This window comes from Grammomys surdaster, unplaced genomic scaffold (assembly GCF_004785775.1).
Source record: "Grammomys surdaster isolate TR1022 unplaced genomic scaffold, NIH_TR_1.0 239, whole genome shotgun sequence".
Taxonomy (NCBI): Eukaryota; Metazoa; Chordata; class Mammalia; order Rodentia; family Muridae; genus Grammomys; species Grammomys surdaster.
In genome coordinates, this window is record NW_021604684.1 from 1,653,807 (window position 1) to 1,680,000 (window position 26,194).

The following is a 26,194-nucleotide window of genomic DNA, read 5'->3' on the forward strand; positions in this document are numbered from 1 at the left end:
GATAGATAGATAGATAGATAGATAGATAGATAGATAGATAGATAGATTTAACATTGATATCTACCTTTTTATTCTACAAGTGAGACCCAACGCTGCTGAAAGAGGTCAAGTCTTTGAGCATCTAGGGATGAATCTGTTAGGTCATTAACTGAGCTGATTAATGAGTGGAAGGCCCTCTTGGAGCCAGCAGCAGCCTTCCTGGGTAGCATTAATATTAAATGGATGAGCTCACAAATCACAATGGAACAGTAACTCTAGCAGGACAAGAAGGTGTGCTTGTCTAAAGAGAGGGTGTGGCTGCAAGCTGAACTGGATGGATGAGGAGATGCTGCTTCCCTGCAGAGGAGACTGAGAGACCCCTGTCAGAGCAACATGGGAGACTGGGAGACTGACAAATTCTCCCTTTCTCAGATTCATGAACTAAAGACCAAAACCCCAATATGACTGTATGTGGAGAAAGGGTTATCCAGTGCCAAATAGTCTGCCTTGAAAATATACATACAAGTGACACTATATTAGCTGAACAGTTTATATTCAGGAATATACATGTATATATATATATATATATATATATATATATATATATATATGCGATAACAATTTGAAAGAAAAAAAAGAGATCCATGAATTTGAAGGAGAGTTGAAAGAGGTGTGGGGGAGGGTATGGAGGAAGAAAACAGAAGGGAGAAATATAATAATATCATAAACTTAAAAATGTAATTTTTTTAAAAAATTAAATCTAAGTTGGGCAGTGGTGGAACACACCTTTTATACTGGCACTTGGGAGGCAGAGGCAGGTAAGAGCCACAGAGGCTTCATGGAAAAACCCTGTCTAGAAAGCATAAACAATCTGCCCCCATCTTTTAAAGAAAGACAATACCAGTTGTGCAGTTGTTTTCACTTTCTGTTCTATAACAAAATACCCAACACATGTATGTATCAAGTAAAAGAAGGTTAATATTGGTTACAGTACTAGAGCTTCAAGTTTAAAATCAGGTGGCCCATGGGGCTCTGCTAAAGGTCACATATCATGATGGCAGTGTGGGGAAGGGCAAAGCATTCTATCTTGAGACATGAAAAGACTAGTATTCCATAAGAGTCTTCAAGCCCATGACCTAAGAATGACCGACTAAGCTCCACCTCTCCCAGTTCGTAGGTTTTCCCCAATACCACTAGCTTAGGAAGCACTCCTTTCCAACTGTGGGCCTTTAGAAAGTATTCAACATCCAAACCAAAGCATGAGTCACAAGGGTGAGGCCTTTGCCTTTCACTAATAGCATAATGACAGGAGTCTGAGCAGTATAGACCTGGTTAATTGATCATGGTGTCCCTGCAAGGAAAGTAAATGAAAAGCCTTCAATATCCTCATTTTATCTGTGTAGAGTCGAAGTGTGAAATCAATAGAACTGTCTCAACTGCATCAGTCCTAGATCTGAGCAATTCAGAGGCTCACACCAATGTCCTTAGAAGATTAGAAGAGACACTAGAGGATTCACCCACCCCCTTCTCTCTCTCATGTACAGAAGATAGTTCATGTGAATATACAGCCAGAAGATGATCGACAGCGAGCCAGGAAGAGAGCTTTCATGATCCCTGCTGCTTACAGGACTGTGAGATTATAAATTTTTGTTGTTTTATACAAACCTGTGGTATTCCATGGAGACAGCCCATACAGACACATATAATAGCATATGTGGGATCATGAAGACCTAGGGCTCTTTTCATTCAGTGTGACCAGTCTGTTCTTGACCATCTTTGATGATTTTATACAGGGTATAGCTAGCAGGACCATGAGCAGCAGAACTTATGGTTCTGATGGAACTCGCTTATGGTCTTAAATTGTATGGAGGGCCCCAAAGAACTTTTATTTATGTGAATTCTAGCCTTTTAATTACTACTGCATTAGAGATTAAAAGTGAGAAAAAATTGCTTGCTCATTTAACAAACAAACAAACAAACACATTAAATTTTTAAAAATGAGACAATTTTAAACAAACAAACAAAAAACATATTCCAGACAGCATAGTAGAAACAGTGAGATCTAGCCTGGGGCATTTAGCTGGTAGACTCTCATCTTCTCAAGAAGGAAGACTTGAGCTGAATTTCCAGGATCTACATTTCAAAGAGCCAGGTTGGTGGAACACACTTCCAGCCTTGGAGAGGTGTGAGGAATGATTAGTTCACAAGTGGGTGAGGGTCCTTAAGTCTTGTTGGGCTGTTGTGATTCCCATGGCTACAAAGAGACTGGAGCACAGAAGTCTTGACTGAGTTCACTCTGCACACGGCACTGGGTGCATGATGTGGGGCCCCGCCTGGTGGGGGAGTTCTCAGACTGGTAGTTCCATGGGGGCGCAGAGCTCTTGAATTGGGGATCCCTGGGCCAGGAGGTGGCTGAGGACCAACTGGTCTCAAGTCCTTGGGCTCTCAGATGCTCAGAAGGACCGAGACTGGAGGCGTGCAGCCATGTGACCGGCGGCCCACAGCCGGGAGAAACAAAGAGGGGGAGGCAGAGAGAAGAAAGAGGCCCCAGTAGCACCCCACGAGAGAGACTTGGTTACTGTACTTGCTTAGCAGACTCGGCAGTGGCCTGGCTAGCTTGCTTGAAGATGTGGATCCCCCTGGTGGGAAAGCAGAAAGGTCCTCTAGGTGGGAAGTTAGGCACTGCAGTGGCTTGGCATTAAAGGCCTTCTCAGCATTTTCCCACAGTGGGCCCCAAAGACACTAGAAGTCCATGGGTTTAAGAGATTTATTTTCATGGCGGATGTAGATAGATCTTGCAGTACCCCTGTGAAACTCAGGGCAGACCTGAGTTAAATAGGGAGGGAGAAGGGGGAAGGGTCTGGGGAAGAATGCTTAATTGGCTCTGCCTTCTGGCCTTTAGGTATCTCATTAGTATGTAAATTCCTCTAGGGCCTGGGGCCTCTACCTGTGCTCTTTGGGAGGGACTGCAATGGTCTACGTGACTGAACAGTACAGGTCAAATGGAGATCTTAGACCACCTGTTAGAAGCCTGGATTCTGGGAGCACAGAGGAATGGATGCTTGCCGGTCCCTTGCGGGGTTTCCGAGCTACTTCTAGCCAGCATTCTACCAAAAACCAAGACCCCTTTCACGGCCCGACAGAGATGTAGAGACATGAAGATAACTAGAGCTCTCTGGCAAAGCAGTCTAGCCCAGGTGTTGGGTTCTAGACAAGTGAGTGACCTTGTCATAAAAACAAAGGGGGGGATGTCACCTGCGGAATGACATCCAACCCGGAATGACATCCAAACTCTTTCTCTGGCTTGTACATACACATGTCTACATGCATAAGCACTGGGAAGGAGAGTGGTATCATTTTATATTTTATAATCTCCTCTAGATACTTATGTAGGACAGATGGAAGCTGGGAGTACCTCTGAGCTCAACCTGCTGCCGGATGTCCCATGAAGGAACATGAGAAGCCACATACAGACATGTCACTTAGATGGAAGTAGCAAAAATTGTCCTTTTCAGACCATTGCATTTATATATTCTTTTACAATACCAGAACAAAGCTTAGCAAGTGGCCATCTTTCATTTCTGAGACCAGGCCAGCAAGCTTTGTGTTCTGTGTCATGAAAATGTATCAATACACCACACACTCTAAACAGATCTCATCCCTCCTTGTGCATGCATGTGTAGCTATATGCACTGGCCTCTGGCCGAGTTACATTCATCTTCCAATTATTGACTTAATAAAATATTTATTAATAGATATATTATGTATTACCATCATCACGGAATTCATTAGAAAATCCTTCAAGAATTTAGAAGTCATCACTGCAATACAAATGCAAGTTACTCAGAATGTTCATCATTCACAGTGTTATTTGGGTCTCAAGGTATTAGTTCAGAGTCAGTGTCAAATAGATTTGAGGATATGGGATTGTTCCTTCCAGTGCCTGATCAGCCTGGTATATGGCCACACATATTTTATGGAAGTTTGACTATTAGTTTTGGCGGTGTGTCCTGCCATTGAAGGGGCTATGGGCATCTGAACCATTGAGATCTGAAAGCTGACTGGGAAGAGGGGATTGTTCTGTCAAGTCCACTCTGAATTTGATTTTTTTGTTTGTTTGTTTGTTTGGAATATAACCCTGGCTGTTCTGGAACTCATTAGGGTAGACCAGGCTGGCCTTGAACTCACAGAGATCCACCAGCCTCTACCTCCCTAGCATTAGGATTAAAGGAGTGTGCCACTATGCCTGGCCTCTGACTTCAGTTCTTTACACAGGCCAAGTAAGGATCTAGTAAGCGTTCCTTTTACATTCCATGCAGGGACACGGTGAACAATTATCCAAAGCTATCCTTTCCTGAGTCAGGTTATAGATAATATTGCTTTGTCTCCCCAAGTCCTTACAGCGTGTTTTCTCTGCTCTCCCTGATCCTGTCATCCCAACTCAGGATACCTGGACTCCTAGGGGTTAATTTTTCAACTCTATCATGAAGGTCATTCTCTCCAGAACTCCTCTCAGTGAATGAATGAAGTCACATGATTAATCCACTCTAGCACTCTGCTTTCCCTTGGCACATGGTTTTTGCTTTGTGGCACATCAGAAAGTTCTAGCATTTCAACTTCACTTAAAGTTGAGCTACTTTGGGTATGTATTTTCTCCAAACAAAGCAAATTATTAGAACCATTTGAACCCCCCTGGGCTAAAAACTTTCAATTTGGAGTCTCTGCTTGGTGAGTAAGTCCATATCAATTAGTTTGGCTGGATCCAATTATGTATTTCTTCTTCCTTGATCCTACACCCATAAGATCCACTCCCACACATGTTCCCCAGATTTCCATCGTTAGAGCTTGGCAGAATCATCCAGTTGTTTTGGTGTATATTATTCCCGTTCATGAGTTGTATTTTGTACCTCACCCCTCCAGCATCTGCTGGACCATGAGCCTGGTTGTATGTCTGGAAGGAAAACGGGCAACAGGGACAGGTTTTTTGGGCCCAGCAGTGCCGTGAAGGCAGCTTTTCTCAAGTAGGCCTGAAGGTCTTCAAGCACAGATGGACAGGTTGCTTATAGTGCCATGGGGTTAGGGGGGCTTTGCAGGACTTCAGAGTAATGCATTTCACTTTACCAAATGTCCTAACCCTCACACAGCCCAAATCTTTAGGGTCCTATTACTTCCCAGCTATGTTCTAGGTTTAACAAAGGAGACACCTGCCCAGAGGCTGGACATCCAATAACCTTTGTAATGCCATTACCTATAGATTTAGGATTTCTTTTTCTTTAGGAAAATACTCTGGCTATCCCAGGAGAATTCTTGATAGGGACACAGTTTTCAGCTCTTTTATGAAGACAATGAGCTGGAAACCTAAGGCTTCTAAACTCATTATTTTCGTTATCACTAAGACCTTCAGCACAGTTAGAAACAACCAACCCACCCCACTACCCTTTTACTTTGATTAAAATATTTAATATCAGTAACAAGTTGGGCACCTGGAACTTTTCATTAGCATACTACTACAAACATCTTCAAGGGACAAATTTAACAGCTATTTTGCTATAGCAAACAGTGGACTAGTCATGGCCCTCTCCTCTGGAAACAAGTTATTGCAGCCAATCAGAACACAGAATCCATCCTAGAAAACCCAGGACAAATTCTGAGAACTTGTCTTTAATTATTTGGTCTCTGGAGCAGCACTCTTAGAGCAGCTGATAGGTTGCTCTCTGTCAGGCTATCATTCTTAGACCCAGGTTCTAGATCACAGCTCAGAGCAAAAACATCTGGGAGCCTCATTCATGACAGGACAGACTGAATCTTGATAGTGCATGTGCCCTTACAGAGCAACACACACACACACACAGACACACACAGACACACACAGACACACACACACACAGAGAGAGAGAGAGAGAGAGAGAGAGAGAGAGAGAGAGAGAGAGAGAGGTGTATGTCCCCTCCGCACTCATGAATGGTATTTGTAGATATGCCAAACCCTTCTCTGCAACTGTTCTCGAAGGTTCTTTGTTATCCACCAGACAGTCCAGATTCACTGGCATCTAGGCCTCTGGTCACTGTGCAATACTTGTCTCATTTGTTCACTGATCTCAATTGTAAAGCCAATGTTTCCAGAATAGGGTCCTCAGGATCCTAGAGTACATTCTGTTGTCCTTACTTTACTTCTGGGGAACTTCATTTAGTAACTGCAATGTCAATTGCTGTTTTAATTGTGAATTCTTTTCTTCTCTGCTCTTTGGCTTATGCCCATCCACCATCTGATGTCTCTGTTTCACATTTTACACCAGGGGCAGATCTGGTTTGCGTCTCAGACAATGACTTGGACACAGACTAATGATACCGAAGTATAAATTCCTTAAAAGTGAGAATAAACCCTTACAGTACCCTCTATAGAGAGGAAGTGGCCAAGCAAGTATGTAGCCCAAGAGCCCAATGTTCTTTCTCAGGTTCTTTTTAGGGGTTTAGGTGGAGTCAATGCCGTTGTGTGAATGGAGTAGATCCTTACCCTGATGGACACATGGATTCTTATGTAACTTTGGATGATCTTCATATGCCTGAGTCGAACGTCCCAGCATATTATGAATATGTATGCTTGTCATGAAAACACATGGGACTGCAAATAGGAGGTTTCCTCTGATAGGTTACCTCAGAGATGATTTCACTTCACTGAGCTTGCACTAATACTGGTTTAAGCCAGTTCTATCTTTCCTTCTTTCAAGAAGCGGCTGACTCCAAATGGGCCCCAGAAAAGATAGGGATTGGTGTTTCCCTAATAGGAAAGGGCAGATACATTTTTCCAAGGTGAGGAACTTGGGGTCTCTGATGTCTAAGCTCAGCTACAGCACAGGTGGAATCTCCCCTACTTCTTTTCCATCATTCCATTCTTCCAGGACTGAGCTTCTCCTACTCCATCTTAAATCCACCTGGGATTGTGTCTGTCCCTGCTACTTCTGCTGAGAAGTGTCCCTCTCACCCTACCACCCCAGCACCCCTCTTTCTTAATCATCACTGTTGGGCAGCCCTGATCAGCATTGTGTGCAGTAGAGGTTCCAGGAGCAGATAAAAATTTGATCCAAGACAGGCTGCAGTGGCCTGTGTAGTAGAGAGGTAATGGGCCGCCAAATCAAAGGTTCTCTTGGAAATTTCCTCGGACAAGTTGAAAGAAGCCCGCTGTTCCTCCAGGGGAGACCATTAGCTGTGTGACCTCAGGCGATTCACAAATCCTGGAGCTTCCAAAATGCTTTCAGGGCTGGCAGAATGAACAGAGGAGCTTCTCCTTATTGCCTGGTTCTCTGTGTTGACAGGGTCAAAGAATGGACTCCTTGTGTATTTGTTTATTACACTGCCCTTGGGCTAGGCAGCCTGTGACACCTGTGTTGACATCTTTCCTTCGGTTTCCCAGTGGAAGGCAATGTGGGAGAGTTCCGTCTCTATATGACATTCAAGGTTCCTCCTGGACATTTACTTCAGGTGTCCTCTGGGAAGCTCGGTATAATGTCTCTGACCAGTGTGCTTCTCTCTGTAAACCTCATCACGTGACTGTGAGACTATGCTAATGGTGCAGACTACTCCCATCCTTGCCACCCAGAAAATGTAGGCCTTGCTTCTAAGAGTCAGAAGGCCTGGATCCCAATCTTGCCCTTGACTGGTGTTTGCCTAACAACTTCCCTTGGGTTTTATGTCTTCATCTGTGATCTGGGTGTGGTCATCATGCCTACGTAACATAATTGTGTGGATTGGATAACACAAGAACTCAAAACGAGTTAGGAAGTTGTGTTCTGTGGCATACTTTAACAAGATGAAGATGTTATCTCTCATTTACACTTGTTTGTGCGTTTTATTTCTTTTTCAGGAGCAGCTCAGCTACGTTTGGTAACAAATTTGCTGTCTTTTTGGTACCTGTCAGTAGTTTTCATATAGGTTTGAACTACAAACCCCAGATGGTATTCTCTTGGTTTTGTTTTTCTTTGAATTGGACCAGATGATCATAGGCAGACACCAGACAATGGAAAAGATATGTGTGAAGAGGGACAGAAAAAAAAACAAAACAAAACTGGGGCCTGAACAAAGGCTTGGGGACTGGCAGGCTTTGGGGTGCTGAGCTGTTTGGTTGGAAGGGAGCCTGCAGAAGCTGGTTTTCAAGAAGGGGAATATCATCAGGGAGGCAGCCTTGGCCTGCAGCCCCACAAGTGGTACCATATTCTGGATTAGGAAGGTCAGAAGACATGTTTTAACTCAAGTCAGGGATTTCTTTCCCTGAACAGTGAAGAACTCCACCAGTACTGGCCAGTCTGCCTGTGATGGCCTTTGCTTCTGTTGCCTGAGTAACTGCAACTCCAGGGCATCCACTGCTTTCTTTCTTTTTTTAAAGGTGTACATGGTAAGACCAATTCTTAGAGTTGTATGGAGGGTCAGTGAAATCGTGTTTGTGACACGGAGAAGATAAAGTGTCCATTATTGTTCTGTTGTTAATGTGAACTTAAATGGTTTTTTGAGCAAGCTTGTTACAAAATTAAGATGATATTCTTTTTGCCTCACCCTGCATGGTCTTTTCATTCAGATGTTTTTTGGCCTCTTTGCTTTGTGTATTCTCTCTAGATACCTGCCTCACTCAGAGCCCTATTTCTCTCATCATCGAGAATGTTCTCTACACCTAATTTACTACCATTTCTTCTCATGTTTGACTGCCATATTGGATGGCTCTACCTTCTTCTTAACTCCCATAGCATCCTTCATCCACCAATTACCTGCCAGCTTTCTTGAGTTTGGTCTACACAGTGTCATTAATTATATTTTCTATCTTTAAGTTGCATACATGCTCTTGGGCTGTGAGTTTCTAGAAGGTAAAAGTGACCCTTTCATTGATCTATGGCAAGCTGTCGGGGGAACTAGGGTAGTCAAGTATCTAGAGTCCCTTTCAGAGGTCAGCCATGGTCTTGAGTTCTGGATCCACTGATCTTCTGTGGATGCTGTTCCTGCTGGCTTAGCCTCTGCTTCAGATCAGTGAGAGACCTTATATGTCTAGTTCTCTTCACCTACAAAGCCATGTACTAGGAGCTCCAAATAATCTGTCTACTGCAGAGGCAGTGGTACAAGGGTTTAAAGTATCTTTGATGATGGAGAGGTGAGACCCATGCCATGGTTTTCTGCACCGATGTCTTGGTTTGAACTACTGTCATCTGCCTACTAGCCTTGCTCTAGATAATAAGGACAAACCCACATAGTTTTAAATTCAGAACACCGCCCCCTTCCATCAAAAGGTGTGTCACACGTGGTCACTTTTACAATGGTCCTGTCCTTTTGGGAACCTACCCCAGTGTCTCTTGTCAGTGACTCTGGTGTGGTTGGATACCTTTAGACATTTCTACCAGTTCTGAGATGTGCCTGCTGTCTCTCTACCACCTTCCTACAGATCAGGACTGTTGCCTCTTAACCCTCCCAGAGCCTTGAACCAGTCAGCATACAGAATGGATGTGCAGATGAAGGACAAGCTTCGCTCACTGTTCAATTCTCACTAGACTTCTTCCCTTTACTTTCCTAGCTTTTACTGCCCCAATGCCTTTCATTAAAGAGGGAAGGAAAGGTGACAATAAGAGGAAGTGTATTTTATCCTAGAATTTGGCTAGGCAATGTTCTGATGTGACTTGAAAAGACCTTGAGGTCAAGGCCCACAGGCTCCACCTAAACTACCAGCACCATCTCAAATCTAAAATGGCTGAACTATAGTGGTGCAGGGCCCTCTGACAGAAAGAGAACAGAAGCACAAAGGAGACACTGATATTTACTGATGCCTTGGCTAGGATAAAGCTAAGATGGTTGCTTAATACTTTAGCTTAGAGGAAGATGGGTGAAAATACCACTGGATTTTACATGTTACGCTGGGGACTATTCTGCATTTAAAATTCATTGTCAAAGAACAAGCTGGTTTGCTTCATTCTCGTCTCTAAAAGTAGTCCAGAGTGAAGAAAACTGACTTTGATGGACTTCTGGTAACAGAAATAGTTTCCTGTCTGGTAATATGTCATCAATGTATAGAGTAGGGTGGAAGATGAGACGGTTCAAGAGTTTAGGGACTCTGCTGAGACAAGCCATAGAAGAATGAAAGGAAGGAGACAAGCTGAACCTGGGTGAAGCTGATGGGACTGAAGTGGCCCTTCAGTAGATGGTCCTGTGCAGACATGACTAGGCCCAAAACCTGGACACTGGTTTCTTGTTTAAGTGCTGAGGTCTGGGACATGCTATTGTGAATTAGACACAAAAGGCTAAGCAAAGTAATATAATTCCTGCCAAAACTCAAGTCCCTATATTCTTCACTACACTGTCTTGTGAGTGTGTGTACCCATGCCTGTGTGTACAAAGAATAAAGGTTTCTCAACAGGGGATGGTATTTGTGGGAAATCTCAAGCCTGCAGGTCTGATTCTGAACGGGCGTTTGCACTTTGCTCTTGGCTAGTATCTGTTTCCTGCCAGAAGCATGTGGGTTCCTGCCAATGCCAAAGCTATTTGACTTCTAAATATAGCGTAACAGATGTGGATGAGGACCATATTATTTTCTGCATTACACAAAGGGTTTTAAAAAAAACTCAGAAAAGCCAGACAGCAGTCTACTTCTGGTTAGGCTCACCCAGCTGAGTGTAGGGCAGTGGAGTTGGTTTCATGACTTTTGAAAGTTTTGGTTATTTTATACCAGTTTTTTTCTTTAACCTGTACTCTGTGAACAAGTGATCCTGTAATGTGATAATTCTTGTGTTTTTCTTGTATAGTGGGTTCTCTTGCTATCAAAATATCCACAAGTCAGTCATAGTATAAAAGAGCAACTGAAGGTATATACTGTTCCACGGTGGAGCCAGGAGTGGAGGATGGGCTAAGGCATGGGCACATGCTGTGCTTGGGGGTAAATGTCACCATCTTAATTGGTAGTTCACATCTCTGTCAGATGGATATATACCTAGCTATCTTAACTGGTTTAGTTCATAGCACCCGCCTACAGTGGTGCCTACAGGCTGGTAAGAACTAGCATTGCACGTTCCTGTTCTCAAGACTTGTGGATTTTACTCAATGTGTATTTGTTTAATCAAACAAATACCAAGGTGATTTGGGATTGGCTTGTGCACTTAATCCTTTCAAAATGGGCCATGTTTTTTGACAGTGTTGGCACTGACCACTGAAAGCATGGACTGGTGACTAGTCTGAGGCAGGAACACACTTATGGGATATGAGATCTAGCTGGCAGAGAAGGAGGTCCACAACGTAGGGTAAGTGTGGGGTCCTGGAGTCATCAGCAAGCAGTGCAGTAGCTGCTGCTTTCAAGATCTTCCTTGAAGAAAGACACAAGTGATGCTTCTTAGGCTGTTAGGCAAGAGAAAGGTAGCCTGCAATTAAAGCCCAGAATAGAAATTTCACTTGGTTTTATATGAATTAATCAAATTATAAGGCTAAAAATGGTGTCTGATTTTATCTTCTATCGTGCCTATACCTTCCTGGGCAATCTAAGTTCTGTTCAGAGTCTAAATTCATGTACCTTATTATGTGTCCTCTAAAGTTAAATCTAGTGTAAATGGATTATATGAGACACCGGAGAGATGCCTAGTTCATCTCTCCTTTCTTAGTGCCATAGAAATTATATGATAAAATATAATATTAAAAGACTAAATGCTTGTGGCTCTTTTATATATATGTATATATATATATATATTTTAAACACACAGTAAGAACATAAGAACATCTCAAATCATTTAAAAGGTTAAAGGGGTTATTAACCAAAATATTTGGAAATTTCATAAAATTTAAATATCTGCAAACAATCCAATCAAAAGGAAATGGGGGTAGGGGTAAGAAACAAACTCCCAACATTTGGCTATGGAGGCAACTTTACATGTTAACCAAATGGTATCACAACATCTTCTTTCCGATAAGTAGTCACTACACCCCATGAGAAAGAATACAAGAGCAATCTCGGAGACATCCCTCAATCCCACGCACCCAGTTAGAACATTCCATAAGACCTCCTGTGCCACAGGCTTTCCTTCATTGCATAAGCCACATTCCATCTCTATAGCACAATGCTAAGCAGCCCGCAGGTTCTATAAAGTAGGCTGATGTCCGTTCTACAAAAATATTAACTTACAGTACATAACACTGCATAATTTTAATCTGTACAGGTTTTCCCTCCCACAGGTGACACACATCAGTTTTTACAAGCTAGAAGAAAAAAAATAATACTTCTCTGGTTGTTTACATCTGGGATAATAGTCAACAGTGTCAACCAGAATTTGGAGTGGTGTGTATAGTCTATGACAGCATCAGTACAATATAATAGCATATAACTGCAAATAACAATAGGCAGCTTTTAACAAGTGATACAAAATAAAATTGTCCTGGAGTTTCATTTATAGTTATTTCGATTGAAAAAGTCTAGCTGAGAATGTTCTGTTAAATAGCCAACCAACCGATTCAGGAGGTTTGGGCGGCTGCGACTCACCCAGCAACCTGCCGCACGACGCCAAACACTGGCGCAGTTCAGGGCTCTTCGAGTGCATAGCTTCAGTGTTACACACGCATTAATCACAATCTTTCAATTAGTTAATCCTCTAGACAGCTTTCTTTGTGTTTTGCATGCATCCTGTTCCATTTTCATTAAGGGTTCCTCTTCTTGAGGAAACATGGGCTTTGCCTTTCAGTTTGTTTTTGTGATTTTCTTTTAATGTTTTGTTCAACTGTCAGTACTTCTAACACTCAGAACACAGGAAGTATGGAAGTGGTCTTAAAGAAGAGGGCTGTGTGCACGAGAAGTGAAATGAAAAGAGTGTCAGAGACAGTTTATAAAAATGGCACATTTATTGCTACAGAACGGTCATGTACATGACTTCATCGAGTAACTACAGATGGGAACAGGTCATGGCCTAGACCAAGCTGGGTTGTTTGCCTCTTGAAGGAGTCCAGCACACAACCTGTTTGGACACTTCTACAAATCAGAAATACACCAAAAACATGAAAAATAGAGGCACTCAGCCACACGTTGAAAACAAGGTGTAACTGTTTATCTTTTTTTTTAAAACGTTTTCCCTTTTTTTCTTTTTTTTTTAACAATTTTTTAAAAGTTTTTAATGCTGCAGCTATGTGTACAGTCGCAAAAACAAAACATAACAAAAAACAAAAAAAAGTCCATACTGCGACCTACAACTAAAAACAAACAAACACAAAAAACCGAAAACAAAAATAAACGGAAGAAGCTATACCATACAGTTTCATCTCAGTAACACATGGTAAAATAACATCTTTTAAATAGTAAAATAAAGTAACAAACTTTTACTCATAATGATTCCAAAAATCTACAAAGAAGAAATATTCAGAATCTGACAATTTTTTTTGTAATATCCATGGTATAAAAGGATTGCTCCTGCGAAAAATAAGCCAAATATATTTTTTTATTTTTAAATTTAGTTTTTTTTCCTACTAGGGTGTACTACAGTCTATTTTTATAGCAAAAAGAGCACTAGACAGACGAAGCTTTATAACAAAAAGCCAGGCACTGATACATGGTAAATCTCTGCTTTTTTTTTCTCTTATCTTCACTTAATTGCATCACAAGTAACAAGAATGAAAAAGGCCACAGTTCATATATTTCACCATTACATATGTCTATAATACTTGATATGAGCATATGGCAAAACCAGTACTGCACAGAGATGAGTCACTTCAAGTCCCATGAGAAAAAACATCTCTAAAGAAAACAAACATGACCAAAGCAAAATCAAGAGGAGGCCCACAGGCCTTGGTGCCCCATTGTCTTGGAATCCAGAACATTCCGTCTTCACCTCCGTATGTGTTTGTTTGTTTGTTTGCTTATTTTTTTCTTCCAGTCAGCCGGCAGACTACATGTTGTGCTTGTTTATGCTGAATGGTTTCCTTCCTGACTTAAGTTCCGTTTTGGACACAGACCATATTCTGCCTGTTGGATACAAAGATGAAAAAAAAAAACCAAAAAAACCAGAACAAAAAATCCTCTCAACCCCTAGTCTCAGTTCAACTCCCTCCCACTTCCCAACCCCTCATTAAAACAAAGATCACGAATAATAATAATAATAATTAATAATAATAACAATGAAGTCAAGAGATAGGAAGCAAAAGTAGAAAAAACAAAACCAAACCAGGAATCGGAAGACTGAATCAGAATCAGTTGTACCACTGGGTGAGCTTGTGAAAGCATTAGTGTTCCTCACTGCCAAACAGAAGACACATGGGTAACAACTCCGAGATGGACAGATCCATAATTCTGCATATTCATAAATTACTTGAATGTGGAGGTGGATCAACTGTTCCAAGTTGCTTTCAAAGTCTGAGTCTCTTAAACCGATCCTGAACCTACGAATTACCGTCATCATTCATGTCTAGTATAGTATAAACACTTAGGAAATGTCTGTATAGTATTTTAATCCTGTCTTCTGCTAAGTTTCTTTCAAAAATCCAGTGCAGGAATACCAATATCTTACCTGGGTTTGATAATTACAAAATAACAACAAGAAAAAAAAATACATTAAAATGGCCACATTCCCTTTCTCCTTCCTTTTAAAACTGGAGATACAACCAGATTACTACGGAGAGGGTCAGATCATGTTTCTGCACCAAGCAGAAAGTAGCCGGCAGCTGCTGCTGGCCTTTGGGGAGTCTTTTGCTTATTTCAAAAGGAATTTGACAATAGCTGTATTACATTACCAAGTAATGAATACATCAAAGCTGGTGAACAAGAAATTGCAGATTTTTCTCTGTCTGAGTGAGAACAAAATATAAAAGCACCAATTTAAAAAAAATAATCAAATGACTGTAATTTAATTTTTTTGCTTTGTTTACAGATTTGCAAAACTTTAATTCTGCTTTAGTAAGCACCTTTATGATAACATGTATCAAAAGTGCCATTCTGAAGCTGTACATCAATCAATGCAGGGAGTATTTCCAGTTCCCTAAAGAGTAAACACCATATTCTCTTCTATACACTTCTCCTGAATGTGATCAGAGTATACCTGCTTCCTATATAACAATATTGTTCCTAGGGATACCCGCCTTGGTAGACTATACAAAATGAGTGCAGAATGTATCACGAAAGAAAATCTTTAACATGGTGAGAGACCACGTACGCATGGTTTCCATCGTTCAGGGAGGAGGGGAAGTTACTGTCTTCCTTGCCTTTCTTGTGGTACTTTTGTTCGACCAATTCACAGGGAAGCCCCTGAAGAACTTTGCATGAAATTTGATTCCTGCTATTCCCCTACATTTTCAATCCACCTCCACATTTTAGGACCTTCTCAACAAATCAAAGCATTTTAGTTTTATCACTACTGAACATATTTACAATTTTCAACACACACATACACACACACACACACACACACACACACACACATACATGCACCTGCACCCACACCCACACACCCACACACAAACACACAGCTAATCAAAATGTTTATGGGTTTGTAAAAGGTGACCACGTGGTAACTATCTTATTTGTTCTTACATTTTCAGAAATGAACATAAATTTCAGATTCTTGTAGTTCACTATTTCATTTAAATGACTTTTAAAAACCACACAATTTAAAAAAACAACAAAAAAACCTGATACAATGTATTAAAACACATAATAACAAGAGTCTACATGTAAAAATATAACTTTTACATACACAGTTTCAAAATAATGATAGGTTTGCCATTGGTTGCATAAAATTTACAGATGTGTTTCATCACTATGTAACTGGTAGTTCAGGACAACAAACGGGGGCGTTCAGACCATTTCCATGGAGTTATGGCATTTACTCAGTGCTGATAGGTGGAAAAACTACTTCAACAGGGATTTTTTTCTTAATACATGCCAAGATTGTGTGGCTGTCAAAACAGAACTGAGTTAGAGACAAAAGGATGCTGACAAATACTTAAGCAGGAGTCCTATGTGTTCACTGCACTACACACCAAAGTCAATTGTTGGAAAGATTTAGGATGGGAATTGGTTCAATTGTGCCCAGAGTCAACGCTAGCTATCTGATGAGTTGCTGTGCCATAGTTTGATCTATGTTTCTATCAAATGTTAAGTATAAACTTCACTCATACTGGCCAGAGAGAATACTGTGCTACCCCTCCTCACGAAAGTGCAACTTAATGCTTTAGGGCTTATAAGGCTTGTTATAATGCTGCGTGATTGGTTGGCGTTGTTGTTGTTGTTGTTTTTGTTTGTTTTGTTTTTTGTTTTTTGTTTTCCAGACGAAGGAGGAGGCAGGTAAGTCATCTACTTTTTTAGTAAACCCATTTTGAAAAAAAAATCAAGAAAGCAACAAAATCAATCAGCTCTGTCACACTCCTTGCAATTTTCTCATTTGACGGTTTTTGAACTTGACTTTTTTTTTTAATTTTTTTTTTGTATTTTTTCGAAAAAAATCTGACCATGTATTCAGAAACGTCTCACTGCACACTACTTCGGCTACACAGGTAGGTAACACTTGAATCGTTTTTGTTAAATCACAGCCACTTTGATTATGTTTCCGATGATATAAACATTGGAAGGCACAGTGGTAACATTGTAGCATTCTAACCGTGTACCTCTGAAAATCCCAGGAGAGGGTAACAAGGGCAGCGCCACAGCCAGACAAACGCTTTTTGCCTTGCCTGGGCAATGCTGCGTGTAATTTCTACACATGATGTGACTTTTAAGTCCTGTGTTCCCATAAGACTGCAGAAACAACTTTCTACTATTTATGAATGAGAAGCAACATCAGGTCAGCATTTCGTCCTGCACTGCCCCTCCGGAAGCAGAGTTGGCACTACAGGTTACGATAACAAACCAGGGGAGGGGACAAAAATCAGACAAAAAAAAATCCATATTTACAGTAAAATCTTTCTTTTAAAAAAGTTAATCAGTACTATTTTTTTACAGGAGAAAAAAGTCTGAAACAAATGAACAAAAGCTTACCATAGTCACTAAATTTTTAATATATATTTATATATATATTTATATATATATTTGTCATAGGTCTATAACATCCATCTGTCCCTCCTACCCTAAGGAATGGCTAATGTCATCATTTCGTTGCCATCAGGACGTTTGCTGGTTTTGTTATGAGGGCAGCCGGGCTTCCCCTATTCAATATCCGGTAATTAGAAACACTAGCTGACTTGGGTACCAACAAAAACGTTCATGTCGTTTTCTTCAGAAGTACACTTTTTTCATTATTGCAAGTTTACAATTTTTTTAAATTAAATATTTTTTTCAGACTTACAAATTAATTATATTTTTTTTTTCCAAAAGAAGTTTAGGCACAAATGCATTGCTCCACAGTGCGGGAGGATTGCCATTCAGTCTCTGGGCTGTACATACCGCTTCGCACATTCAGAGTGATATGTTAAAGAAGTTGTCCCTCAAGTTGCATTTTTGTCTTTCTTTCTTTTTCTTTCATTCATTTTTTGTTTATTTTTCTGTTTTATGATAATCGGGAATGCTGAAACCTCTTGCGTCTGCGATTCATAACTACTCAGACTTGTCTTATATTACAAAAAAAAAAAAAACGGGGTTAAGGAGCAGTGTTTATGTGGGTTTAGGATAATACAGCTGTTAAGGAAGTGGTCTCTTGTTTTAATGAAGCAAGGTGGCAACTTGGACCTGAGAAAAGAAATGGAGAAAAAAACAATTAATATAGTGATAGAAAAATTTTTATTATTTTTTAAAGCCCTCTGTTTTTTGTTTGTTTGTTTTGTTTTTAAGAAACAAATAATTGGCTAATCTGGGGGAAACCTGCTGTTTGTGGCTCACATGCCCCTGAGAACTATAAGATAGCAGCAATGGTGGAAAGCTCACCCAGTGCGTACCCGTTCACATCTGTCCCATGTGGTTTGCTGCGTCTCCCATCCCGGGGTGCGGGCCAGCCAAGGAGAGTGGGGGAGGCTCCGAGGACACCTTCTCTTCCTCCCTTCTTTTCAGACAAGCAGCTTTTGGGTTCAGATTCCTTTCTGTGGGATGTGAAAGCACAAGGCGTCCAGTCAGCACAGGGCTCCACAGAGGGTAGAGCAGTGCTCCTCTGCTAAGGCCAGACATTCAGACTCTATTTCCCACGATGGGATGAGGGAAGAAGTTAGGGAAGGTGCTCTACTGGGTGGCCCATCTCAATGGCCATTAACTCCATGCAGAATTTGTACCACCCCTTTACAGTGTAAAACAGGCAGAACAGCTTGGGCCTGACATCCCTGCACTGGAGAGTCGGAGTCAGGAACATTGCAGATGGAAAGTCAGTCTGTGCTACAGAGTTCTGGGCAAGACTGAGTTACAGAACATGAGTCTTCATCAAAACAGGAACAACAGTTTTAAACAATGGGCCAGGAAGCTAGCTGGCTCCCTAGGAGTGATTACTGTGTACGTATTGAGGACCTGAGTTCAGTTACCAAGCACCCACAGAAAACAGTCAGGCGTGGTGGCAAGTTTGTAATCCAGCACTGGCAAGACAGAGACAGGCAGATCCTTAGCACTCACTGGCTAGGTAACCCTAGTCTAAAGGAAAAGCCTCAAGTCCCAGTGAGAAGCCATGTCTCAAGAAAGGAGATAGATAACTCCAAAGGAATGATGTCCCAGGCTAACTAACCTATGGTCTACACACACACACACACACACACACACTTGTACCCACACATATCTACCCCTTAAAAAAGAAAGGAATGGAAATAGGTTGTCAAATCATTGAGAGCACAGATGGAAAAGCTATAGTGTAACATCAGATAAAAGAACATTCTATAACTTAAGTATAGGACTCGGATTTGATACAGTCCCACATCCAAGCAATTCTTGGGAGGGTGCTTAAGCATCTATTTGCTGACCTCGCACTTGCTGCTCCAGACTGAGGATGACAGCTACCGCCTGGTGGAGAATCAGGAGCTTGGTCTGGGGCTTGTCACTCTTCAGGTGGAGCTGTACCATGCGGCCAAGCTCCTTGAAAGCCTCGTTGATATCTCGGACCCTCAGGCGCTCACGGGCATTATTGGCCATCCTCCGTTCCTTCTCACGCTCAGCCTTCTGCTCTGGGGTCAGGTCCTCGTCGTCGTTATTGCTGCAATGCAAGAGGGATGAGACCTTTACTAACGGTGTTGTGGAATGACTGTATCTCTATTACATTTTCTTTGACACTTGTCATATTCATCCTTAGCAGGATTTTATCCATTTGACCTTCATCTGACCTTGGGGTTGGTTTAGAAAATGCACACACAAAACTTTTGGTTGCTCCCCAAAATTCTACCCAATTCTAACAGAAGATGATGAACTGGGCTCCAGCAGGGCCAGGGTCCGTCTGACCTGTTGCAGGGGACACAGAGGGAGAATGAAGACCTCACGCACCATTGCTCAGTCTTAATGCAGACAGCAACCTGGGCTTAGGCTTTACTTATAAAAACACTAAAAGATTGCTTAAACAATCTTTAAATTTTTTTCATGCTGCAATATTTGAAACCTATGCAAAAATAAGTGACTGACAATCAAATTTTGGTAGATCACAGTAAACACAAGCCAGGTTAACAGGAGCATGAAATAGAAATATCAGGGAGCAGACAGTCAGTCCACCTCTGAAGACTGTCCAGTCCACCAACCTTGTCTGAGTCTTGAGAAGATTTCCTTTACACAGTAAATAAAAAGTTGGAGAACAAACAAACATGATTTCTGTGGTCTTTCATATTATGGCTTGGGGCCTCCAAAAGAAGCTGAGGAAACCTGAGTTGTCAACAGCCATGGAATATCGTATAAACCCAAATACCTCCTCCTTCTAACAGACCATGATCTCTGTGAGTCACAGAGGAAGTAAAGCAGGATTGATTCACTGTTAGAACTAAAATATTTCATGATTCACCACAAAAGCATGGGCTCAGTATGTGTAAGGTTGGGGTCTGACCATCTCTGATGGTCATAGTGACCGTCAGAGACAGTGGAAGGTGAATGGAGGGGCAGACAAGCCATCTGGAAAACATACCGTAGATTCATGGAGCCAGGGGTTCAAACATTTTCAGGGCTATTATAAAGAAAAGGGAGTTTGCAAGAGGTTTTTTGTTTTGTTTTTAAAAATGTCTCACAAAAGACACATCAAAACCAAAAACTCCAGATGAGATACCATGAGTGAAAACCTTTTCTGAATTCTGACCTTGAGAAATATTAGGGGAATCAAAAGAAAATACCACACATGCACACATATGTGCACGTGCACACACATAGAGACCAAAATAGTGAGAGAGAAATAGACAATAGGAAGGTAAGTATTTTCAGGCCATGCCATTGGGTACAGAACTTGAAAAGAAGCTGAAAATCCCCCAGGCCCTAATTGTTCAAAGAGTCACGATGAAGAATCCTCATACTTAGAACTGAGGATGTAGAAGATTAGCTCTTCATTGTGTATGCAATGAATGCTGACTTCAAAGGTATAGCCTTCTCATGCCACCTGTCCCTGAGCCCCCAAAGCTTTACTTGCAATGTCCTAGCCCATGCCTGTGTTATGAAGTGCTTTCTCTGTTTCTTTCTACTCTTGGGTTTTTACAACAGGGTCATCCACCTATTTAGAACTGTTTTTGTTTGTTTGTTTGGGTTTTTTTTTTTGGTTGTTGTTGGGATAGGGTGAGAGTCAAGGACCTGATTTCACTCTTCTGTATATGGTTTTCCAGTTTTCTCAACCCAGGGAAGAAGAAGCAGGCATACTGATGGATACTGAAAAGAATGGAGGGAGGGAGAGGAGAGTGTGCAAATGTTCAAAGTCTATTGTGGGCTTGAAGGGAAATGCCATTCTGAAACCTGTCACTAAGTACAATGAACATATGCTAATAAGAAGTAGAAGAAGGGAAAGTTCTCAGGTGGCATCCCAATTGAAAACAGGGCCATCTACCCTGGAGAAGCACCAACCTGGAGAAAACAACAGTGGCATTCTGGAACTCGTGAAGCACCAGATGTGTAGATGCTGGGACAGAAGAGGCACACTGGGGGCTGGGGTGCAAGACTGGATGGAATGACATCTGTGACAGCCCTGATTATGCTGTAGTGGTGGACAGCACACCCCTATCTGAATCCTAGGGCAAGCCCCCTGTCTCTGCTTCCTCATTTCCCCTCTGGCTCCTCCTTTTCCATCTTCCAGAATTTCTGCTGGTGGTAAGGGAATGCAGGCTGCAATTAAATTGTTCCTGTATACCCTTAAGCTAAAAGGACTAGGTGAGTCTTTGTTAGGCCTATCCCAGAGCAAAAGACTGGCAATATTTTCAGATACTGACCACATGTCATGCCTTACATAGTGGGGAGCCAGAAAATGAGAACCTGTCTGCTAAAAGTTTTCAGGCTAATGCCTAACTAGAAATTAGTTAGTCACATAAATGCATTGATCCTGGACATAAACTAGATTTGAAGAGACCCACTTCTCTGCAGACTCTAAGAGGCATACACTACGAATGGTATGAGGGTGGCTGTTAACGAGAAGGCACTTAGTGGCAAAATGAAATGGTGTTCTGAAACTTCCAAGAACCCACTAACATGTCTATGTGATGGCCACTAAATTACCAAGAAGTGACTTGGTTAACAGAGAAGCTGTTCAGGATATGAAATCCCCACTAAGAATTTCTCGCCCCTGTGGCCACAAAACACCAAGGATGGGAGAGAGGGGTAAGATAGAAGCACAGGCAAGGAGTAGCAGGATGTACTACAGGATGTAATTTGTCATAGCTATAAAGACATGAAAAGGCAGCGTGAACTTGATTCATGAAAGATGCCAGCTGTAGCTCCCCACCCCCCAATCACAACCTTTGAAAGAAGCTATATAGTCTTGACACCAGGGTAAGCTGAAAAGAAAATTAACCCAGAGGAAGGAGGGATGTGTATGGGTGCCACGGGACTCCAAATCATCCGATGACCAGACTCAGATTTAAAGAGACACACTGAATGGGAAGGTATCAGATATTTAAGAACAGCAATTTGAAGCTATTTCCCTGTGGTTGGGTATGCAGTAGCAGAAACGGGTGGAAAAACATTCAAATTTATTTTACATGGAGCAACCTGTTTAGGACAAAAACTTGGAAATCAGAATTTTCTTACTTTAGAGATAAGAAAGAAAAAAAAAGAAGAAAACCTTACAGTTGTATATACAAGCAATTGACTCTTTAGTGTAGCTAAAATCTGCCCTTTTGGAAACATTTTAGGGGAAAAAACCACTTTTGAGCAAATTTGAAGAATACAGTTTTAACACGAAACTGTTTTCTTGAATCAGGTACAGATAAGGTACACTTGAATTAGGTACAAGTAATTTTATGGTGCGCAATTAGCATCGGGTCCAAATTAGTAAATTCACAGGCCTTTAGACCTCACTAGAACACAGGTATCTTAAATGATACCTGAAATGCTTCTAGGACAGGCCTTTCATTTTCCTCTCATCTGAGGCTTTACCTGCCAGGAAAAAACTGAACAGTTTCTTCCTGTTCTGTTCACTTCATCAAAGTCCAATAAAGGAATTAAATGAAGCGACAGTATTATATACTGTTACCTAGATCTTGACCTAGTAATTGATTTGATATCCTTCTTGTCGTCGTCTAATTTCTTGTCCTCAGAAGATTTGGTGTCTTGGAGGTTCTCATCACCCTCATCGTCGGATTTGATCTCAGAGCTGCCAGAAGACACACTCTGGCCCTGGAGGCCTGGTGGCATCCCTATAGAAAAAAGACATCAGAAAAGAAACAGAGAGATCAGGTGATGTCCCAGAATGCCATGCATAAGTACACACCCCCCGGAAACAAAAAAGCTTCCACCCAGAGGACCCTCCCTTTCTGCTGAACTGGGATCCCTCCTCGTTTCTCCTGCTGTCTGGTGAAGTTTCAGAAATGCACCTGTGGAAAGAAGTTTCCTTTGCATCGGCTCTGAGGTTAAATTCTATTTTGCAATCTTTTGGAGTAGATGGTAATTTCACTGTCTACAAAACATCAACTTAATTGCAATGAAAATCATAATCATGAAAATCATATACCTCAATGTTCTGATTAAGAACCTGAGTAAATATCAGCTATTATATTGAGTTTCTTCCATATGCAATGATTTAATAGAAAAATGTCCTTAAAATATAATTCCCAGGGAGTACGCTAAATATGTTCAGTCAAGGCTTCAATAGATACCCTAATGATATTCTGAAATTAAGCTTCTCTTATGTTTGAGGAGTAATCAGCGTTTAAAACTGGGACCTATGGAAGGGGGTGCACTGCTCACAGGAGGAAACTGGAGTTTTATCTTTGCTCCATGGCTCACGTTCATGCAATATTTGGCAGGTTAGTTGCTTGTGTGTATATGTCTCTGTGAGTGTATGCTTGCATGTATGTGCCTGTGAGCATACATGTTCTCCAGAGGAGCCAAGAAGAGAGGATCTGGTGTCCTTCCTTCTCTATCATTTTCTGCCTATCCTTTGAGGTGAGATCTCTCCCTAAAACCTAGAACTCATGTCTTTCTGGATATCTAGAAGTCAGCAAGCTCCAGTGATCCTCCTGTGGCCTCTCGCGTGGGAGTTAGGGTTGCAGGTGTGTACAGGATGCTCAGCTAGTTATGTGGGTGCCAACATTTTATCTCTGGCTCTCATGGTTGCCTATCAAGTGCTCTTCACCACTCTCTGGCTTTCGTATTACATTTAAAACATGACCTTAATAGCATCTATTTCTTGGGTTGATGCATGTCTATCACAGAGATCTTCAACTTATAATCTAAAAACTTGTGACTTGGAATTTGTTTCATGGGGCAGGAGCATTTGTATCATCTGGGAGCCATGAGCAATCCCCAGTCCACTGCTACACTATCAGAATCTATATTTTAATTCAACTCTTGGGCTACAGTTTGAGAACCACATAACAAAGAGTAAGAGAAAAGCTATGGGCTCACTATTGCTCAGGTAAAGAGTGAAGGACACAACTGTGTCCTATGAAAAGTATTCAATATTCATATCAGTTAACAGCTGAAAGGCTAGTTACAGGAATTCCCAAGGTAGCGTTGTTATTTTGTTTATTTTAAACATGGAAGGAATGAGGAGACACCATAAGTGGCCATTGTTCATCTGGCCCATGAGTAGCACAGGAAGCTGGACCCATGTTGAGTCTTTGTAGCACAATTTCTTGGGGATGTGAAAAAACCTTGCAATTGGGGCAAGGTGGGGGTGCACACAGCCACATGACACATTGTTAGGGGGTTTGATCACTCCAGAGCAAACAGCAACTAACTCAGTTCCTTTTTTTCTTTTTTAATGTACCTACATTTCCTTCCATCTTAAACAACAAAAACAATTTCCTTCCTCCCCATTTGGAAACCTCATTTTCAGGCCACAACTAACCATATTAGGGGATCTGAATGAGTAAGATGTGGAAATAGCTAAAATAACATTTCCTCTCAGCAGTCTGTCGTCTCATTCCCTTCTCAGATGAGACTGGGATGTCAGAGGACGTCTGAGGGCAACAGTTACTGAAGAAACACAATTAGCCGGCCAAATTCTAGCTCCTTTCCCATTAGTTAGTTACCACTTTGGTACCAAATTTGGTTCTTGGTTTTCTGCCAGGGTCTTCAGCATTCTGCCAAGGATGCTTGAAATCAATTCGAAGTCTACTGTTCACCCAAGGTCAGAAAGCCTTCCGACGTGCCTTACCTCTGTAAGGATCCTGGGGTGGGTTCAAGTCAGGGGAGGTTGCAGACTGGACCGGAAGCTGTGGAACTGGAACCTGGTTTGGCAGGAGAGTATGGCTGCCTCTCAGAGCCACGCCATCTTCACGGTGGGCCCCAACCTGAAACAACAAAAGGAATTAGAGGGCTGAGTGTGCACTGGAGGGACAACAGCTATTTTCCAGGGGTATCTGGGTCTTGATGCTGGAAGGGTAGCCTGTGGGGGGAAAAAAAATAAAAAGATCCTCCCAGTGCATTTCACTAGAGGGCGCTGAAGGACTGTGCATACACCTACAGTTCTGTGCAAAAGAGAAAAAGAAAAAACAAAAGAAAAAAAAAAACAAAAAAAATCCAACACTTAACACTCAGTAAGATGCCATGCCTTACATCCAGTGACAAATATGGCAGAGCAGCTCAGGCAGGTAAAACGTCAAATTGTCTCCCAGGGTGCTGCAGCGGAGCGCACTGATTCGTACCCATCTGTCTTCTATCATGTCCGCCAACAGATCCGACAATTATCTTAATGCCCATATGCTTAATTGTGGGCTTCTCAATTCCCCCATTGCTATCGGAAATCCTACAGGAATTTCAATTTGGCATTCGACTTTCATTTCAGGGGATAAGATTCTCAGGCCTGCCATTCTTTTTTTTTTTTCCCTCTCTCTCCCTTTTTCCATAATGCCAGCTAAGTCTGACAGCGGAAGCTGTAGCAGTATGGGACATAGCCCCTGCTTGGTGCAAATATAATAAAATGTCACCTGGCTTTCCAAAACTGGCAGCCCATTCCAAATTACTGTTCACTGTATTTCATCAGCTGCTGAGTTCCAAATCCAAAGGGGAACCACTTCTGCCAATGCCACCACACCGGAAAATGTACCAATAAAGGTTTTATTAAACACACCAGTAATGCCATCATTGCTGTGTGAGGATGTTTGGACATTTTTCCAGCTTCCTCCCATCCCAACGACTTGGATCTTAAGACACCACAGTGCAAATACTCTTTATGCTTCCACGAATTAACTTAGTGAGTTCAGTGCGATTCCTGGATTTGAAAGACAACCATGGAGTTTTATGAAGTAGTACTGCCTATGCTGGGGTTCGGCGCTGGTGAAGCCTTGGCATTGGGAGTGTGGCTGCTGACTCTTTAGCACAGGCCCTGGAGTTCAACCATTAGGCATGTGAAAACCGAAGGAATAGGAAGCACTCACATTTGCCTCTGTGTTTCCAGGTAACGATTTGGTAAGGCCACTACCCAGTGACTATTTACACCAGACAGTGAGTCTAACTCTAAAAAACATTTATCTGCTGAGAATCAACATTTATTTTTCTAGTGAAAACTAGAAACACACAAAGCAAACATCTTCAATTTTTTTTTTTTGCCATCATGTTTTAAAAAAATTATTTCGGAAGATGTGAAGCAAAACTCCCACATTGCCACTCCCGGCAAGCAAGGATTTTGTATCACCTTTATGCATACACAGACCCAGCCAAATGAGCCCTAAACTTCAGGCACGTACACACACACACACACACACACTCCACAAG

At 41.7% G+C, this 26,194-nt stretch overlaps 1 protein-coding gene across 7 annotated transcripts in view; it reads right to left on the reverse strand.

Moving 5' to 3' along the window:
• Positions 1–15,524: 15,524 nt before the first annotated feature.
• The window catches only part of Tcf4 (transcription factor 4), a 341,691-nt gene continuing 331,021 nt past the window's right edge, over positions 15,525–26,194 (reverse strand). For 3 of the 7 annotated variants that reach the window (XM_028774176.1, XM_028774175.1, XM_028774179.1), the window contains 5 exons: positions 24,636–24,771; positions 22,521–22,671; positions 18,832–19,061; positions 17,833–17,973; positions 15,525–17,626 (listed from right to left, as the gene is read on the reverse strand). In XM_028774176.1, the coding sequence (XP_028630009.1) occupies positions 17,837–17,973; positions 18,832–19,061; positions 22,521–22,671; positions 24,636–24,771 (654 nt within the window). In that variant the 3' untranslated portion in view covers positions 15,525–17,626; positions 17,833–17,836. Of the gene's footprint in view, positions 17,627–17,821; positions 17,974–18,831; positions 19,062–22,508; positions 22,672–24,635; positions 24,772–26,194 lie in introns of all 7 variants that reach the window. The other 4 variants (XM_028774174.1, XM_028774172.1, XM_028774178.1 and 1 more) reach the window with 2 other exon arrangements.